Genomic DNA, 20,225 nt, shown 5'->3' with positions numbered 1-20,225 from the left:
CTACCACGCCAACCCTTTTTATTACCCCAGTCAGTGTTTGAGAACAACTTTTTTTACTAGTAGAATATTAAGATTGCACAAGATTAGTGTAGAGAGTTCAGACTGAGATGGACTCGTGCTGTTACAGTGAAGATGGCGGTAAGAATATGGTGTGAGATTACAGGAGGCTTCTGCAATGCAGTGGGGATAGTTTGGCCACACAGGTATCCAAAAATGACAACAACTGGCATATATCGCTCTCACCCTCCTCCTTATATTGTTAGCGACATCAAGCTGGCCGAGATGATAATTGAAAACATTCCTCACATCAATATCGCTTTCTTAGATTACAACACACAACAACCAGTTGTATGACCGCCAGAAAATTTATAATTGACCATCACATAGAATCGTTTTGGTACAAACTTGCCTTATTCCCATTATGAACCTCAATTCTCAAACCGAGCACCGTGGTTCAAGATTGTAAGCACTTGCAAAGCTGTAAAAAGAGATACACTCTCACAAATTCAATGCTACTTACTATGGCCGCCAACCAACATTTAATGTGGTTATCTCGTCTGCGCATGCTGACTAGTGGGGGATGCCGAGTCCTGCTACTTTTTGTTTGGGTCTGCACATTTCATACTCGCTAGTTTTTCTGCTTCAGACTTCTCTAATAAAGCCTGTTCCTGCATAGCAGCTACCATCTCCTTCATAGTCCTTTCCTCTCCTTGAAGCTGCATCTCCATTAAGATCTTGGCTTCCTTCTCAACTGGTTTGAAGTACTCATCAATTGCAGCCTCCTGGAAAACAGATTTATATTCAAAATCTAACACATCTAAGCAAGAAACAAAAATTTAACAGCAAGTTCAACACCTCAAAACAAGTGGTAAGCTACTGAGGGAAAGATGAGGCTAACTCCGGCCTAGACACTTAGGCATGACTGACATGATAATCAAAATTATTCACAAAAGCAATTTAAAATGAAGCAGGTGGGCCTCGCATCAAACCTGCCTCCTATTTATGATCTCTGGGTTGGTAATGTAAAAGAAAAAGTTAAGTCTCTTCATCAGAAATAGAGAACAATTAGGATTCAATAGCAAATTTTCTAGTGCCTCACACGATACCCTAGAGAATATCTAATGTACTCTTCATAGGTAATTCTCCATAAATTCCTGAAATATTGTTGTAGTGCAGTACACGTTCCATCTTTTGTGAGAGAACAAAAATCAGCAAATTATATGCAAGCCTCACAAGTCTTGACAAACCATTCTACGTAACTGGCAAAGACCTGTTTAGTTGTAGAAAATTGTTTTAAAGTTTTTATTTATCTATTCATTTTCATTCTCAGCTTTTATTTTCTTAAAAAGACATCAGTTGTTAAGATTGCAAAACAATAACACTCATTATTATATTAAGATCAACCATATCCAATAATTAGATGTAAATTTTTCAAACATTTGAAACTTTAAATGTTACATGCATAAACTAAACACATGCTCGTTTTGTTTCCAAAACAGAAAAAAAGTGCTTTAAAACCACAAAATTTTCAAAAACTAAAAATGCACAAATGGTTTATTCTCAGTTCAAAGAAATTTCATTGTACAAAAACTAGTAACTTGACTGCATCACACTAATGAAAGTAGGACATACCGTTTCTTCAAGCTTCTTATTTAGAGTTTGCATCTCCTCCACCATACGACGAACTTCAGACAATAGATACTGCTCAGGGATTCTTCTTAATGCTGCCTTTCTTTCTTCTGCCTAGAGTTGGGGAGGAGAGAGATTAACCTCATTGAGTAGGAAAATTGAAAGAAAATGATTTCGGGTGAAAAAAGTTTCACATAATCATGTGATGCAGAACAGGAAAATCGTAAAACAGAAATATTCCAATAACAAAGGGTATTTACATAATTATGATCTGTTATGTATTATCAACAGCATTTTTCTTATTTAGGAACAACTAAGAAGACTTATTATTACGAGTTGTACATTCTCAAGGAAAAGGCTTATTGGTTTTATTATCTTTTACAAGAAAAACAATATCGTTAAAGGTCATAGAAAGGAGATACAATACTGATGAACACCCTTAAGTTCCTTATGGAATTGAGATTCCACTCCATGGCACCACCTTCCAGCTCTAACTCCTTGATGTTGCTACTACATATTATCATAACCAAAGGGTGTAGAAGGCCAATACAAGTGCCGCGACTCGAGAATGATAGGAAATTGATTTAAAATAGGACGAAGAAGAATCTCTCGGACCCAGCCAAGGAAGTTATCCTCCTAAGACCTTTTTTTAAAAAAAATAAAAAAAGTATAAATTATTCATGAAGTACAAGCACCAAGAAGATATCAAGCCATATACAAAAATTATTAAGATATCAACCAAACATTGATAAGGTTAAAGCGGGACGGCAACAAATTTCTGTTTGGTGGTTAAGGATAATTTTTGAATTCCATGGAGAAGTAGAAACCAGGATACTAGCTATACAGGAAGAGACAACTCTACCCGTGTTGACAAACTATGTAAATTGGGCATTAGACCAAGGAAGATCTTTGACATATAGCCTTAAATAAATGATTTAAACCCCCTCATAGTGTAAGTAGCTCTAATTCCCTCCAACTTCTCACAGTACCTCTTCTGTAGCAGTTGTTTGTTGTCTTCTCTATTAAAAAGTCATCAATTCCATATATTCACTTCAGCTTAAAAATCTAATCTTCTACCTTTTTCCTCAAGACACCTACCTCTACTTATTATTTCCCTTGCTCAACCCGGCCACTCTAAGCCTCACCTTGCCCTATTTGTTCATTCACTTTACATGGGTTCGTAACAATAATAGACTAAGTATGTCCAATGTATTGAAATCTGATCTGACATCGACAGACCGAGCTAAAGAAATATGATCCTAATTAGATACTTTTGCGGCCCAAGCTGATTTTTGGAGATCCACTTACGAACCATCTTTTTGGACTGAGTCAACTGCTCGTAAAATCTCCCTACTAACCTTGAGATATTGTTGGTGCTAGAGAGTTACAGGCTAATAATCCATGTTGGATTGGACCTAAATGTCAAAACTGAGTTTCTTTTCTTCCTACGGACCTACTCAAGAAATGATCATATCCATCCAAAACGCTATTCAAGAAAAATGAAAAACCCTGCTGAAAACTACATAAGGTGTGGGGATGAAGATCTCAAGTTTGGAGACCACAAACAAAAAAAAAAGAAAAGAATAAAATAATCTATTCTATATCCTCTTGGTTATCACACCATGAATAAAAAATAACTAAATTATGGAAGTACATCAAACAAACATCCTAAGAAAGCATTTTTTGAGGTCTATTTCAAAAGAAAAAAACACAGAAAGAAAATAAAGCATTTTTTGAGGTCTAGGGTTTGAAGCAAGTCATTAGGGATCCTACAATTTACTGTTTGTTCCAAGAGATTTTAACTTCTTTGCTCATTTTGTGGCAAATGCTTGTTTTTCTTTTTTGCTGCTCATGGGCCAGTATGCAACCTGAGTGGTTTAAGCCATTCATCATAAGTTCCTTTTCATTAGTAGTGCATTCTGATGACTATTTTCTCTCGAAAAGAAAAATTCCCACCGAGCACAAGCCTTTCTACCCACTCACTACTTAATGTTCTTTGAGAAATTTGTACACAAACGAATGGGAGTAAGACTCCATCAAAACGACTGGTGTTTCTAATAGGAACAAAAAATGATCAAACATTGAGCAAGGAAGAAAAGATAACATAAAACCTAGAAAACTATCCTCCCAACAATTGGAAACCAGAAATCTGTCTATGTGCAAGAAAACAAATTTACCTCTATTCACTGACAATAAAATTGACTATTTGAAAGAAAACAAACAACCCTTCCAGCTCGGTCTCTCTCTGTTGTCCTAAATGCTCACATAGCTTTCCAGTCATTCTGATGAAGGCGGACAATAGAACGTATGCGGCGGCGCTGGGAAACCCTAGTGTGGGACAAACTCGGGTAAGCAAGAAACTATCCGACCTGACTCATCTAGTCTTCACTTCTACTTCCTCCACTGAAAGGGTTGAAAATGACATGGCAGCTCTTGCAATTTCTGCAAACTCATGGAGAACAGAACAGAACTCTTCTTACAATCCGATTATGAATCTGTCAGAAGAAACATGCTCAAGCTCGAGCTTGGATTTGATGGTCCTAACACTAGAATCTGATCAGATGTGACCGAATCACGCAAAGTGACAATGGGAGTGAATTGGCCGAAGTCATTGCTATGCTGGACAGGATACTAAAAGACAATCAAAGGTATGATCCAAAAATCTTCTCTGACTGGATCCTTTGAAATATTTTCTGCATTAGCAAATACCTTGGCTCTTCTTTTATTGGATTTGAAATGGAAACATAATCTCTATTTCTGGATTTGGGTAAAAAGATGTATGGCAAACAGAATGATCAGCTGGTCTTGACCACAGCTAAGAAAAAACACAATGATGGGAAATTGAGGGAACTTAAGAGGCTCCAATTCTCTGTTAACTATGATGGGCACAATTAAAAGAGCAACGGTACTGGGGGTGAATCTGAATGCATAAATGACAAGTAGAATCCTCTCTTGGAACGTCAGGGGTCTCAATGATCAAAGAAAAAAAGTTATTATTAGAGGTTGTATTAGCTGATGGAGGCTAACTATCACTTGCCTCCAAAGAACGAAAATGGAGCTTGTTAATGAAAAAATAATGTGCAGCCTGTGGCATGGTGTGGACCCGGGTTGGTGTTTCCTCCCGGCCAAAGGTTCTGCAGGGGGCATTCTTATAATGTGGAGAAAGGACCTGGTGACTTGACAAAACACTCAGATTGGTGAGGTAACTCTCTCTTGCCTCTTTAAAAACCTTTCTAATGATGAAACTTGGTTCTTCTCGGGTGGGTGTTTACTGCAGGAGCAACTCCAACAAACGGCTCTTGTTGGGAAATGAACTTGAACAGATCAAAAATACTTGGGGTAACAGAGGTACTGTTGGCGGGAACTTTAATACGATTCTACATAGGTCTGAAAGGTTGGGCAACAACTCCAATGATTCTGAAATGGAAAAATTCAAGTCCATTATCGACTGAATTGATCTTAATGATTTGCCTTTTAAGGGGGGTAGGTGGACTTGGAGCAACCAAATGAAACAATCTTCGTTTTCTAGAATAGACAGGTTCCTCGTTACTTCTGATTTAATGTTTAACATATCACCTGACATGAATCAGAAGGTCCTGTCTAGGCCAACCTCAGATCATTTGCCTATTCTGTTAGCTTCCGATAGCATGCAGTGGGGGCCCACCCCTTTTCGCCTTGATAACAAATGGTTAAGGCTTGACAGTTCAAATCAATGGTGGTAGACTGCTGGAACTCCACAAAGATCAAAGGCATCGTTAGCTACAGAATTGTGCAGAAACTCAAAAGATTGAAACAAGAGATTAAAACTTGGGTAAATGTCAATAGCAAAAAAGAAGAATGTATCAATGACATCCTACTGGAAATAGATTTTTTGGAAAGAAATGAGAAAGATTCAATCCTCTTTGCTGCTGATAGGGATAAAAGAAACACCTTAAAATCAGATCTTGCTAATCGTCTTCAAATGGAAGCCACATCTTGGAAGCAAAAATCCATGGAAAATGGCTAAAAGATGGTGACAAGAACACCAAGTACTTCCATCCGTTAGCTAATCATCGAAGAAGGGTTAACTATGTTGAAGAACTCATAATTGAAAACGAATATGTCAAAGGCAATGAGATTCTGAGGGATGGCACCAGAAAACACTTATAGAAATTTTACACTAAAGAATTCGGCTACAAACTAAAACTGGATAATCTTACATTTAGCAGCCTTGGCGAAAGGAAGTGTAATCAATTGGAGGAATTCACCGAAGAAGAGATTTGAGATAGTGATGGAGATAAAGCCTCCAACACACTAACTACATTGTAAAGCTTTTGTAATTGGTGGTACCCCCTGTTTTCTTGATACCATGTTAATATATATTCGTCACACTTTATTTTTTTTTAAAAAAAGAGATAAATCTCCCAAACTAGATGGGTTCAACTTTAAATTCCTCCAAACATTTTGGGAAGTCATCAAAAGCGACATCATAGAATTCTTCAATGACTTTCACAACCAAAGATCTTTTGTAAGATCTCTGAACTCAACTTTTCTTGTTATGATCCCTAAGAAAAGTAACCCCAAACATATTAATGACTTCCAGCCCATTAGTCTCTTAAGCTGTATTTACAAACTACTTTTTAAGGTGTTGGGTAAAAGGTTATCTAAAGCTCTCAACTATATCATTAGCGACTGCCAACATGCCTTTGTTTTTGGCCGACAAATAGCTGATGCCATTTTGATTGCTAATGAAACTGTGGATGATGTGATAGACACAATAAGGATGGTATTTTATGCAAACTTGATATGGAAAAGGCCTTTGATCATGTCAATCGGGATTGTATTGACTACATACTTCCCATTTGGTGATAAATGGAGAGGTTGGATAACATGTATTCTACAGCAAGCTTTGCTATTATTATTAATGGTGGTCCCTCATCTTTCTTTACTGTTTCTAGAGGTCTAAGATAAGGGGATCCTTTCTCCCCACTCCTATTTATTATTGTGATGGAGGCACTAAACAAACTTCTTGAAAAAGCTAAAGAACTGCAGCTACTAAAAAGAATCATTGTAGGCAACAATGAAAAACAAGTGGAAATTTTTCATCTCTTTTTCGCCGATGACACACTTATCTTTTGCCAACTGGAGATGCAGTCTATGATTTTCTTGGGATGTATATTCTTTTATTTTCAAGCAGTTTAGGGGTTTAAAAATTAACCTTCATAAATCTGAGTTGGTGATGCTGGGCAAATAACAGATTGGGTGACTCCCTTGTGCAGGTTATGGGCTGCAAAAAATTCATTTTGTCCATCTCTTACCTTGGTATTCCCCTCAGTGCAAAACACAATCACATTAAAAATGGTTCACAATAGACAAGCCAACCAAAAAAGGAAGTTCCTTTCCAAAGGAGGCAGGTTGACACTAATCAAAAGTACCCTCTCAAACCTTCCCATCTACTATCTATCAGTGCTCAATATTCCATCCAATGTGCCTAAAAAACTAGAAATAATTCAGTGTTACTTCTTATGGGGGGACAATGACAATACCAAAAGGTTTCATCTTGTAAAGTTGGCTGATGTCAAAAAACCAATCAAAGAAGGTGGTTTAGGCCTTCGGCCTTTGAGCACCCTCAACAAAGCACTTCTTGGGAAATGGATTTGGAGATTTTGGAAAAATGTAATTGACTGCAAATGGTTCAATGGCAATAGACATGACCTTTCCTGAATTAAAAATTCCAATTATGGTTTGAGTCTTTGGAAATGCATTATGAACCTCAACAATAACATCCTTCAATGCTCTAAATGGACCCTTGGTAAGGGTAACAAGATTAGATTATGGGAAGACATTTGGTGGAGTGAGGAGAATTTCCAATCAAAATTTCCACTTATTCATGTGATTACCAGAAACAAAAATTGCCTCAGTTGGTGATATGTTCAGCTATGGAAATCCTGGTGAGTGGAATGTCAATGTTTCCAGAAATTTTAAAGATTGGACAGTGGAGGGATATGAGAATTTGCTCCTCACTGTGGCTAATATTCGGCTCTCAACTCAAGAGGACAAGCTTTGCTAGAAACTGAAAAAGAATGATCAATTTTCTGTCAAGTCATTCTACCACCACATGAACAGTTCCAACAATAATTCTTCAAGGGACTTTCCTTCAAGATTTATCTGGAAATCTGGAGGCCCTTCGAGAATTTCATTCTTTGCTTGGGAGGACTACCAAAGAAAGGATTCTCACAATTGACAACTTGATGAAAAAAGGCCTCACAGATGCTTCCTATACAAAATCAGACAGGAATCCTGCAATCATCTTCTCCTTGGCTGCCCTCTTTCTTACAGACTGTGGTCCATGGTCTTGGGGCTCTTCGGCTTATCTTGGATGATGGCAAACATGATCAGCTCTGAATTATTAGCCTGGGAGGGTATCAACAGTAGAAAAAAAGCTATTAGCATCATACCCCTTACCATACTTTGGGTTATTTGGAAAGAACACAATAATCGTGCTTTTGAAGGGAAGGGAGTTGACTATAATACCAACAAGGACAATTGATTTCAGTATTTTGACTCTAGTATCCTAGGGTATGGATGATTTTGACTACGTAGTAGATATGCTAATTGACATGTAAACTTTTCTACATGGGTGGTGCCCCCTTGGCACCTCATTAATACACACTCTTCATACTTTTATTTCAAAAAAAAAATTGACTATTAGAAAGGGGAACATCTTTGAGCTCATAATCTTGAAGCAAAAGATTACTTAAATCACTCGTGCTAGATGTAATCTTATTCCCTTCTAAATCCTCATAAAGATCTAACACACCAGAAAGGATTACACAACCAAAACACAAAAGAAACCTCCTCCTAAAGTAAAAGGCAAAGCACGAGATGAGTAGGACCACAAACACAAGAAAACCATTAGTCACCCTTCCCTCTAATAACCAAAAAAAAAACTAAAATGGAAAAGGTTCCTCAATAGACAACAAGGAAAGTCATCCTTGTATTCCACATCAAAAATAATCTGTAGAAGCCCCACAAAGAGGTTTGAAGATCTGACCGTTAAATTAGAATCTGATATGTATAGCACCAATGATCCCTCTTATGGTTTCTCATAACAAAACAATACCACGGCCCTCTAAGGCTGTAAATTCCCTATCTTTAGTATTAACTCACTTTAAACCCCCCCACCCCCCTCCCCCCTCTTTCCTTTCAAACTACGACATTGAAAATCAAATTGGTTATGCTAAACTCCAAGGTTCTAGTTTAGTGCAGTCTTTTTTCCTACATATGCTTTAGGAGAAAGCTCCACCCTAACTTCCTTTCCAGAAGAACCAATAACCCAAAAGTCAAGTGTTTTTAGGACAACATTAGGATCCTCAATGTTTTGCCCTATCCTTAATGGCTTACAAAGATCTAATTAATCATAAGTATCTAACTTTTTTTCGAAATAAAAAAATATGAAGTATATATATTAACAAGGTACCATAAAAATAGAGGTACCACCAATTTACAAAAGCTTTACAATGCAGTTAGAGTGTCAATGATATTCCTAAAATTCTCATCACCAATAATGTTATATCCTAATAAAATAGACCCAAAATAATACATCCATTTGTCTCTCATTCTATACAAATCAACCACTTTACCCTCAAAAACTCTACAATTTCTCTTTTCAAATAACTCAAAAAATGGTCAATAGAATAAGTTTAGTCAATCTACTATCTAAGTGCACATCTTCCCAAGCCCATAGTTCCTCCTTTGCAGACCCCGACATAACCCAACCAATACCTATTAGACCGAAAGCCACAGGGCACCACAGCAATACATAGTTACAAGATTCTTCATATTTCAAACACATATAGCACCAGTTGGGGATAATCAGCCCTCTTGACTTCAATTTATCAATTGTCAATATGCATTCCCTGCAAGCTTCCCAAGCACAAAAATTTACTCTTGGGGCCACTTTTGCTTTCCATATCTGCCTCATCAAAAAATTTGGAATCCAATCATGGTCCCTTCTTGTTAAGTGAATGTAACAGGATTTGACAGAATATCCACCATTCTTTTCCAGTTCTCACAGCACCTTATCCTCCCCAGAATTCACCTGTTGTGCTGCCAGGAGCTGTAACAGGCTCTCAAATTCTTTGACTTCCCAATCTTGAAGATTTCTTGAGACATTAATCAGCCAATCCACACTACCATTATTGATTCTGTATGCATCCTGAACCAACATATTTCGTGACTGTGCAATTGCAAAAATTCTTGGGAATCTCCTCATCAAGCAATCATTTTCAATCCAAACATCCCTCCAAAATCTAATTTCGTTACCCCTACCAAACTTCCACTGCAAATTATTCTGAAATTGAGGCCATTGCATCAAGATTTTCCTCCATAAGCTTAAGCTGTGTGGTCGCCCTATCCTCACACCGCCTCTGTTATCCCAATTCAAATCACCCATCTAACCAAAACAATCTTCCTCCACAGCCTGTTATCCTCCAACAGGAATTTCCAAAGCCATTTACCTTGTAATGCCACATTTAAATCAACAATAGATCTTATTCCCAGCCCACCTTGTTTGAAAGGCTTTTTGATTTCCTCCCATTTAACCAAATGAAATTTTCGATTCTCCTCATCATCACCCCAAAAAAATTTGCTTTGAATGGCTTCCAATTTCTTTACAATGTTCACCGGCACTGTAAGAGTAGATAAATAGTAGATAGATAAGTTGGCCATTGTACTCTTAATTAGAGTAAGTCTACCTCGTTTTGATAAGAATTTCCTCTTCCAACTGGCTAATCTTTCTCTCATCCATTTCCACCACCGGTTCCCAAGAAATATTGTTTTTGTATTTGACTCCCAATGACAAACAGAGGTATTTGATTGTTAATGAAACCTCTTTACATTCCAACACATCTGCATACAGACTTCCATCCCCATCTCCCTCCACTTACCAATTGCGATTTTTGGAGATTTATCTTCAAACCTAAGACCCTTGGAAACACAATAAAACACATTTCAAGTAAAGAAGATTCCTCACATCTGATTGGCAGAAAATTAATGTATCATCCGCAAAAAGAATGTGGGAAACCTCAAATGTTCCATTGCCCCTACACACTCCCAACCCCTTAAAGAGATGCAGCTCATTTGCCTTATTCATTAGTCCATTCAAAGCTTACATAGATAAAATAAACAGCAACGGAAAAAGGGCGTCTCCTTGTCTTAGCCCCCTTGATGCCTTAAAGAAGTCCGACGGTCCTCCATTGATAAAAACCGAAAATGAAGTTGTAATCATGCACGTATGCATCCAAAGTCTCCATTTCTAACCAAAACCAAATCTTCCAAGCATGTAATCCACAAAACTCCAACTAACATGGTCATACATCTTCACGTCAAGCTTATAAATCAAACCCTCTTCTTTACCAATCACCAAATCATCTACTACTTCATTTGCCGCCATAACAGCATCAAGGATTTGTTGTCCTTCCACAAAAGCGTGTTGGTTTTCCCTAATTATCTCCCCAAGAACCCTAAAAAGCCTTCGCCCCAAGACTTTAGCAATAAGCTTATATATATATATATCCCACCAAACTTATTGGTCTAAAGCCACCAAAATCCTTGGAATCTTTCTTTTCGAGAATGAGGGCAATAAAGGTGGTATTGAGGGCTTTCATGAATTTACCGGTTTCATGCAACTTCCCAAACAACTCCACAACATTATCCTTGATCACATGCCAAAAATTTTTGCAAAAATTTCATATTGAAGTCATCTGGCCTCAGAGCTTTTTCTCCATTACACAAATTCAAACATTCTTTAATTTCTTCTGCTGAAAAATCTTCCTCCAACTTGTTTCTGCTATCCTCGGGAAGCCTACTCAAATTTAGACCCTCCAAAGTGGGTCTTTTCTCATACTCATCCTCATACATCCTAGCAAAATGCTTTCTAACAACATCTCTCAATTCCCAGTTTTCATTCACCTTCTTTCCTTCATACCAGACTTCAGAAATATAATAGCTTCTCCTCCTATGACTAGCCATAGCATGGAAGTACTTTGTGTTTTTGTCCCTTCCTGCAGCCATCTCTCCCTGGACTTTTGTTTCCAGGAAATCTCTTATGTCTTAAGCATATTAGCCAAATTCAACTTCAAACTGTCCCTCTTGCTTAATTCAGTCACTTCCAACTCTCCCTCCCCCTCCCTCTGATCAATCTCATTAATTGCATTCATAATATTGACAACATCCTCCCATTCTCTCTTCCTCTCATCTTTCGTCCACTCCTTGATCAAATCTTTTAATTTGAAACTCGTATTTCCTTGTATCTCTGTATTTTTCCATTTTGCTTCAGCTGAAGCACAGAACTTCAGATTACTCAGCCACTTATTATCAAGCCGAAAAGGTATTGGACCTTATTGGACACCATCATACACTAAACAGAAAGAATAGTGGTCCGAGATAAGTCGCTGGAGAATCTTCTGACAAACCCCAGAGAGCTGTAACAGAAAACCAGGATAAACAAGGAATCTATCTATCTGTGAACAAGCTGGTTGCTTCTTCATATTTGTCCAATTCCATTGACCCCCTGAAAGTGGTAAATCAGCCAGTTCCAGCTTACCTATCATCTCCTTGAACACATTTGTATCCGACACCACAACATTTCTGCCATTCCTCTCCTCACTCCTCAAAGTCATGTTGAAATCCTCCCCTTCCCCATCCCATTTTTGCACCATTTCCTCCTACATTCCTCTAACTCCCTCCCAAGCATCTCCCTCTCTTGACTATTTCCCCTGCAGTAAACACCAATGAGAGCCCACTCAAGATTCCCCCTGCAACTCCTGAATAGACAAGACAAAATGGTCATTCCTTTCACCACCTCAATGCATTTTACACTTTCCTCTCTCCACATTAAAATAATCCCTCCAGCAGTGCCAACCGTTGGAATGCTATGCCATCTTATCTCTTTAATCCTCTAAAGACTGCTAATAACCTCAGATGTTCAATTTAGATTCTTACAAGCACACAATCTCCGGCTTCCATTTAGATAGCAACCCCTGATAATAAGCCTCTTGCTTCTGTTGTTGATACCCTTTCCTTCTCTCCTCCTCCCATCATAATTAATTGAGGCCTCCAATGTTTTCAATTCTCTTGGAGTACCCTCAATATTTATTTTCCTTCCCTTAGACAGAACTATCCCCTTTTTCTTTTTTGCTATTCTTGTCTTATCAACTTCTAAAAAAAATAGATAAGCTTGAGTTCCATACCTTCCATGGAAATTCCCATCAGTTTACTGAATTTCTGAATGTTCTGAGAGACCCACTGTGAGCATCTCGTGGGATTACCCATCAACAACATTAGAGGATTAAAGAGATACAACTATGTACCTCCCACCTCCATTGTAAAATGAATTGGCACCGCGCAATGGGAGCATTTGAAAGATGCTTCCCATGGAATCGTCTGACTCTTAGGTTGCTCAAATTCTATAACCTTCTCCCCTACCTCCTCCTTTCAATTTGGTTCGCAAACAGGTTTGTTCGCATTTTCAAATGACGAGACCATCAACTTCCACCATCCTTTCCCCTAATCTCCTCCTGGAAAGAAAATCATTTTCGCATATTTGTCCCATTGAATAGTTAACACTAGATATTCACCACGGCTGTTTCCGCCGAAAGAAATCCAGAGTTCATAGTTTCTTCGCACCAGATGCTTTTGCCCAATTTCCACCGTTTCTCCTCCAGTAAAAATCTTTGAGTGCATCCAACAACCAGTCGAACTCCACTTTATCTAAGAAAATCGACTTTCTATACCCCCTCCCATTTTCACTGATTCTCAAACCATCCAATCTCCTTCCCTCGCGCACTAAATCAAACGATTTGTTTACAACGACCAAAAATCTTTGCCCATTTGACATCTTATTTCCCCTCAACATGGTTGGCTGCATTGGTCGGCCAGAGGCCGTTAGGGAATAGTGTGTGCTTCTCTCTCTCTATGGCACTCTCTCAGTCTCTCTCTATCGCACTCTCAAAAAGTTAGGAAACCCATAAGTACCTAACAAAAATTAAACGAAAATAATTTATTCAATATTCTCTTGGTTATCACACCATGGATATAAAAATGACTAATGATAAAAGTACGTCAAACAAACATCTTGAGATAGCAATTTTTAAGGTCTAGGATATGAAGCAAGTCACTAGGGATTGGAGGATTTCCTACAATGTACTATTTGTCCATTTTGACAGTTCCAGCGAGTGATGTAAGAAGTTTGAAATCCATTCAATGCTGATTTCTGTTGGGTGACTCAGAGGAGAAGAGAAGATATCATTTGGTGGTGTGGAGTATTGAACGGGTTGAATGATTGGTAAATGTGTCTAGACACCTAATATGATTGGGAAATAAAGAAATATGAAGATCTGTTACAGGTCTTTGAGACTCAAGATGTGAAGGATGACTTGGATCAGGTTATTTGGAAATTGGAGAAAAGGGGAGAATTTACTATTGTGTCTTATTACAGATTCTTGAATAGTGGGGATGATGGTGGTATTCTTGGCTTCCTAATGAAGTAGATCTGAAAAACTAAAGTGTCTCCGAGGGTAACATTTTTTTGCTTGGGAAGCTTGCAAGGAGAATATCCTTACCATCGATAAATTAAGAACTAGGGGCAAATTATAGTAAATAAATGCTATCTTTGTCTGAGTTCAGAGGAATCTTATAATCAATTACTTCTATGGTGTCCTATTGCTTATGGTTTACCATCGATAAATTAAGAACTAGGGGCAAATTATAGTAAATAAATGCTATCTTTGTCTGAGTTCAGAGGAATCTTATAATCAATTACTTCTATGGTGTCCTATTGCTTATGGTTTGTAGAGCATGATTTGCGGATTAATGGGGATTGATTGGGTAATGGTTGGAACTGTTAGAGGAGAAATTTGGACTTGGGATGGTTTAAGTGTCAAAAGAAATGTTATCAATTTCATTCCATTGACCATTTTTTGGGTTCTTTAGAAAGAAAGAGATGTCAGAGGGTCTGAAGGTAAAGAAATAGGATTGTATAAATTAAGAAATACGTGGATATATTATTTTGGGACTAATTTATTAGGTTATGACATTATTAGTGATGAGAATTTTGAAAATTTCATTGATATACTAATTACTTTGTAAATCTTTTGTACACGGATTGGTACCCCCTTTTAGTACCTTGTTAATATATATCTTATACTTTTTATCTCAAAAAAAAAAATCATTTGGTGGTGTGGGAGACCCTTAAAAGGCTAATGCATAATGGTGGTTTGATTGAAATCGGTTGTTACACAGAAGGAAAGTGGATTTGGAGATTCTTGAAGGAAAGTGAAACTTTGTGGCATAGGGCTATTGAAGTAAAGTTTAGGACAAGAGAGAGAAGTTGTTTTCCTAGAGGGTGATAAGACCACATGGGACAGGTGTGTGGAAGAACATATGCAGGGGAGGAGGAACTGTTTAGCAGTGCATTAGATGGAGAGTGAGAAATGGGGAGAGAAACAATTTCTAGACGGACCTTTGGCTTAGTCCATGAGGGAGGGATTTTCAAAAAGTTTTGCTATTACCCAATTTAAGATCATTTCAATTAGGAAAGCAACAAGAGACGTTGGGAGTAAAAGAAAATGGCAAGTAAAATGCTAATGACTAAGAGATGAACGACTATGAGTCACTTTTGGGATCTTTATTGTCGGTAGGTCTAGAGAAAAGAGATGATCAACCTATTTGGATGCTTACTACTAGTGGGTTATTCTCAGTTAGACCTTGATACATATATTTCGCAAAGAACATTGACGAGGAGGATAAAGTTTCTTTTCAGACAAATTTGGAAAGTGTATGTTCCATCAAGAATTGCATTTTTTGATTGGGAGGTAGTATGTGGACATATACAGACCATTGATAAATTGATAAGAAGAGATAAAATCAAGGTCAGCAATTCCTAGCTCATTAAGAAGGTAGAGGAGACTTGTGATCATGTTCTACTTCGATGTTCTCTCGTAACCGAGTTATGGAAAACGGTGTTTGGGATTTTTGAGTATTAATCGAGAAATGGTGGCCAATGTAAGGGATGAACTGTAGCTTGAAAGGGCATGAGGATAGGAAAAAGCATTTGGGCCTAACTGTTCTTACAAATTTTTGTGTGGTGTGGAAAGAAAGAAACATAAGGGCTTTTCAAGGAGCAATGGAAGAGATAGAGAGGGTTAGAGATAGGTGGTATAACATTTTGAGTTGTCTGGTTATCGGTAATGTCTTTCACTATTGAGGATTTTGGTAACATTATCAAAGTTCTGTTGGATGTATAAATATCTTTTATATATTAGTTGGCACTCCCTTGGCTGTCGTAATTAATGAATACACTTATACTTTTTATTTCAAAAAAAAAAAAAAAAGAATTAGTGGCAAAGGCTTGTTTTTCTTATTGTAATTACTGCTCACGGGGTGGTAAGCAACATGAGTTTTTGTTTTTTCTTTTGAAAGAAATGTATAAGAATTATATCGAAGTAAGAGTGTCAAGGGGGCACCGTCGTTATACAAAAGATTTACATATCGGTTAACATATCAACAACGAAACCTACATCTTCAAGGCTATCAAAGTTATGCCCCAAAACAATAAAACTAAAATAGTGAAACCAATTATCTATGATTTTGCTAAAATCTACTTCTTTCCCTTCAAAAGCACAACTGTTTCTCTCTTTCCAAATGACTTAAAAAATAGTGAGAGAAATGAGTCCAAAATTTTTCCTTTCGCTACTGATGCCTTCGCAAGCAAGAAGTTCAAAGGAAGAATCATTCCTGACCCAAGACAATCCAATAGACCAATTGCAATAAACCACAGCTTGTGTTTAATAAAACATTCAAGGAGAAAGTGGTTGCAAGATTCAAGACTATTTTTACATAGGAAACATTTGTTGACAATAGTGACACCTCTCTTCATTAAATTATCCAATTATGATGCACCCTTTTGCTGCTTACCATGCAAAAAAAGAAAATTAGAGGGAAATAGCCTCAGGCCAAGGTTGGAGTTGCCAGCCAATAAATTGTAGAAAGATTTGACGATGAACTAACCATTCTTGATAAGCTTCCAACACAGTTTGTCTTCTTGATCAAAGATATGGATATTTATCAGGATCTGAAGAAGGCTCTCATATTCCTTAATCTCCCAATCCTAAAGGTTCCTGTTTACAACAATGTTTTATTGTCTGGGGTAATCCGGATCAACAGCATCATTGACCAACATGTTTGTCACTAGAAATTGCCTGGATGAGAGGAAACCTGGAGTGAAAAGCGTCCATATCATGCCAAATGTCGGTCCAAAAGCGGATCTTGTAACCATTACCAATGCTCCACCTGGAATTTTGCAGGATGAGGTTGTTAAGCTACCAAATAGCCCAAGCAGTGGAACGTCATTATTAGCAGAAATCTTCAAGACTGAGAAATTGAGGAGTATGAGACCTTGGTTCAGAGTTACATTCAACTTTCTAACCAGGAAGACAAACTAAATTGGGACCGCACCAAAAATGGTCGGTTCTCTATAAAATTGTTCTACAATCTCTTGGTCGGCAACTCTACTCATGGTCAGAGGCAGTTTCCTTCTAATATTATCTAGAAGTCGGGTGCCACTCCCAAAATTTCTTTTTTTGCTTGGGAAGCAGCGAAAGGCCGCATCCTTACGCTAGATAATTTAATGAAAAGAGGTCTCACAACTGTCAATAAATGTTTCCTCTGCAAAAATAGTCTTGAAACTTGCAACCACCTTCTCCTTGGATGCTCTATTTCACACAATCTTTGGTCCATTGTTCTCGGTCTACTAGGCCCATCTTGGGTTATGAACAAATCAATCATTTCCAAGCTCCTAGCTTGGGAAGGCATTAGCAGCAAGAGGAAAACCCTCAGACTCATCCCTCTAACTATTTTTTGGGTCATTTGCAAAGAGAAAAACAACCGTATTTTTTAAGGAAAAGAAGTAGATTTTAGTAACATCATAGATCATTGGTTTCACTATTTTGGCTCCACTGTTTTGGAGCATAACATTGATTGTTTAAACGATCTAGTTTCATTGTTGATATGCTAATCGATATGTAAATTTTTTGTACATGTGTGGTGTCCCTTTAGCACCTTTACATCAATACATATCTCGCACTTTTATTTTTCAAAAAAAAAGAAATTATTACTGAAGTCATTGTTCAAGAATCTATGAATTATTAATGACCATGTCTACAAGATTTACCATGTGGAAAAGATTTTTGAGGAAGACCAAATAACAAATTACTAGATCATCATAGAACGGCAAAGAAATGGGTTATCTTGCAAGAAAAACCTGTTGAAGACGTTTCTGAAGCTCCAATCTGTAACTTCGAATTTTCCTTTCTTCATACCCAGAAAGGACCCTCACGTAGAATAGAGCTTTTCTTCCAAAGTCCAGCAGCTTATTCATTCTATTACTGTGACGAGATTTCAGCCACTTGCATAATGATTTCCTGGACACAGAGGAAAATATTTAACAATAAAGCAACATCATTTTATGTATCGTAGACAAAGAAAATTTGTCCTTCGCCCATGAAACTTTCGTTCCGCAAAACAACCCCATATTCATCTTAGAGAATTAGGATTTAGTTTTGCTCCATATGCACAAATCATAGGGAAAAATTACTTCGAAGCAATAACTATCTTTCTAACAACTTTGCACAAATTTTCAATGCAAGATAAATAAAGGAAATTTTGATATGCAAAAATCCCAAAATGATTGATGATACCATTTCCATACCTTCGTACCCTTTGTCATAAATATTTAATTTGGTCAATATTGTATTTGGTATAGAATTTAGTAAAAGAAAAACCCATATGAGATTAATAAGGTTCTCTAAGTTCTTTTATCAACTATATTACAAATGTAATACAAGGTTTCTTGTAAAAAATCTCATGGTCAGTGATCAAATAATTTAGGACAAACTACATAAAGATAGAAATACTAACTACTTACTTCAGGGTCTCAAAATGAGACCTTTATACTAATGCATTTTTTGAGATCTGAACTCAGTTTGTCACCCAAATTAGGACCATCCTGTGACTTTCTAATAATTGTCACTGAAAAAATTTTCACATCCTCTGCGCATGCGAAAATCATGTGAAAATATCAAATACGCCTCTCCTTTAAACAAAAAATTACGGGAATTTCATCTCTCCTCTCTCATTATCTCCCTCACCCAACACTTTTCCTAACTTGACATAGCCCAGCTCTTGAGTAATCAATGTCACCATCCGCCATCCTTTTCATCAGAAGGTCATGGCCAGCTAAAAACAGATCATTTATTTTTCTGTTAACATACCACAACTGGTTTCACTTCTAATGATGCAGCTCTGCACCATCACCAACAATATCCACAAAAGCACCAATCCACGGGCGCTGTCTATCAAGTTCTGAAGAACCATGAGCAACGTTGTCCAGACATGGTGGTCTTGGAAAACCAGAAAAGGTAACTGAAATGGCTTCTAGCTAGTACTCATATGCAAACTATAAAAAACAATAACCCAAGTTTCATACGTCAAAACATATGCAAAATTGGGAAAGAAAACAATGTTTATACCTGAAATTCGGCCTAAACTGCTAAAGCAATTCTAAGAGAAATAATTGACGCACAACAAGTATTATAACCCTAGCAAATCCTATATTGCTGAAGTACAAAGCAAGATTTCTGAGAAATTACGCAAATAAATCAAGGAAAGAGGAGAGAAATGCAAATTTTCGAGGGAAAAAAAAAAAAAACAAGACGCAGACTCGGAGAAGAAGAGAGAGTTATCGCGCGGCGGCAGACATGGGACTAGAGAGGGAGAGAGAAGAAAACCTCCGATGTGCACGGGCTGACTGCTAGAGATAACCTTCTGTTGTCGTAGATGAGCGACGGGGATGCCCGTTGGGTCAGACGACCGGCGTCGGATCCGGGGAGTGTCGAGTGTGATTTGGGAGGTGATGGAGAGAGGACGGAAGAAAGACAGGGAACAGATGGGAAAAAAAGGCAAATGTTTGGGATAGAAAAGAAATCAGGGAAATTAATGGGGAATGCAAGCATGGGAGAGTTTCATCTTCCTCTTCAAAATTGTTTTTCCTCCAAGATTCTGTTCAGGAAAGAACCCCGAAAAATGAAATTAAAATTAAATAAAATAGAGTGAAAATTTCGGTTTAACTCTTTAGTTGAAAAACGATTTCCACTTTAAAACCCTAAAACTTTTCTTGGGAAGATACTGACATATTTAACACTGAAATGTGCCAACATACATGCTGCTGCCTTGGCTCTAATATTGTTGAAAGAAATTTAAAATTAATTAAAAATATTAAATAAACTACTTTCACTAATAAATTTTGATTAAATTAAAGTTTCTTTCGTTAATTTTTTTAGCAATGTTGGAATTTAGGCTCCGATGTGGATGTGTAAGTTTGACTGATTTATAAGATAATATATTATTTAAGAAAAAGAAATCAGAAATATTAAATCAAAAAAGATTATAATATATCTACACTTGCACCTCCTTATCTTATACTTACTACAAAGAAGTAGAAAATTTGATATCCCCTGGTTACAAAAACCGAAAATACCTCACTTGTATCTTCTCCTATA

General features: G+C 37.3%; 1 protein-coding gene across 3 annotated transcripts; it reads right to left on the bottom strand.

Moving 5' to 3' along the window:
* Window positions 1-286: 286 nt before the first annotated feature.
* LOC110812798 (transcription factor IIIB) lies at window positions 287-19,873 on the bottom strand. 3 transcript variants are annotated; one of them, XM_088217717.1, is made up of 5 exons: window positions 19,455-19,866; window positions 17,930-18,089; window positions 2,067-2,272; window positions 1,633-1,743; window positions 287-782 (listed from the first exon to the last, which is right to left on the bottom strand). In XM_088217717.1, exons 3-5 carry the CDS (start codon window positions 2,151-2,153, stop codon window positions 594-596), a joined length of 387 nt encoding a protein of 128 aa, XP_088073843.1. In that variant the 5' UTR covers window positions 2,154-2,272; window positions 17,930-18,089; window positions 19,455-19,866; the 3' UTR covers window positions 287-593. The 3 variants fall into 3 exon arrangements, with proteins under 3 accessions (XP_088073843.1, XP_088073842.1, XP_088073841.1); XM_088217716.1 differs by lacking the exon at window positions 2,067-2,272 and having other exon boundaries at window positions 19,455-19,873; XM_088217715.1 differs by lacking the exons at window positions 2,067-2,272; window positions 17,930-18,089 and having other exon boundaries at window positions 19,455-19,873.
* Between the last annotated feature and the right edge of the window lie 352 nt (window positions 19,874-20,225).

This window comes from Carica papaya, chromosome 4 (assembly GCF_054855325.1).
Source record: "Carica papaya isolate Zhongbai chromosome 4, ASM5485532v1, whole genome shotgun sequence".
Classification (NCBI taxonomy): domain Eukaryota; kingdom Viridiplantae; phylum Streptophyta; class Magnoliopsida; order Brassicales; family Caricaceae; genus Carica; species Carica papaya.
The sequence above is the reverse complement of the archived record's forward strand: the minus strand, read 5'-3'. Positions and strand labels throughout refer to the sequence as shown.

Bases quoted from the DNA above. Each gene is read 5' to 3' on its own strand.
- LOC110812798 (XM_088217715.1), bottom strand. From the start codon at position 19,679: ATGCTTGCATTCCCCATTAATTTCCCTGATTTCTTTTCTATCCCAAAC. The intron at 1,744-19,454 runs GTTTTCTTCTCT...CCCCAACTCTAG, and splicing joins TCAGCCCGTGCACATCGGAG to GCAGAAGAAAGAAAGGCAGC. The intron at 783-1,632 runs GTATGTCCTACT...TCTGTTTTCCAG, and splicing joins ATAAGAAGCTTGAAGAAACG to GAGGCTGCAATTGATGAGTA.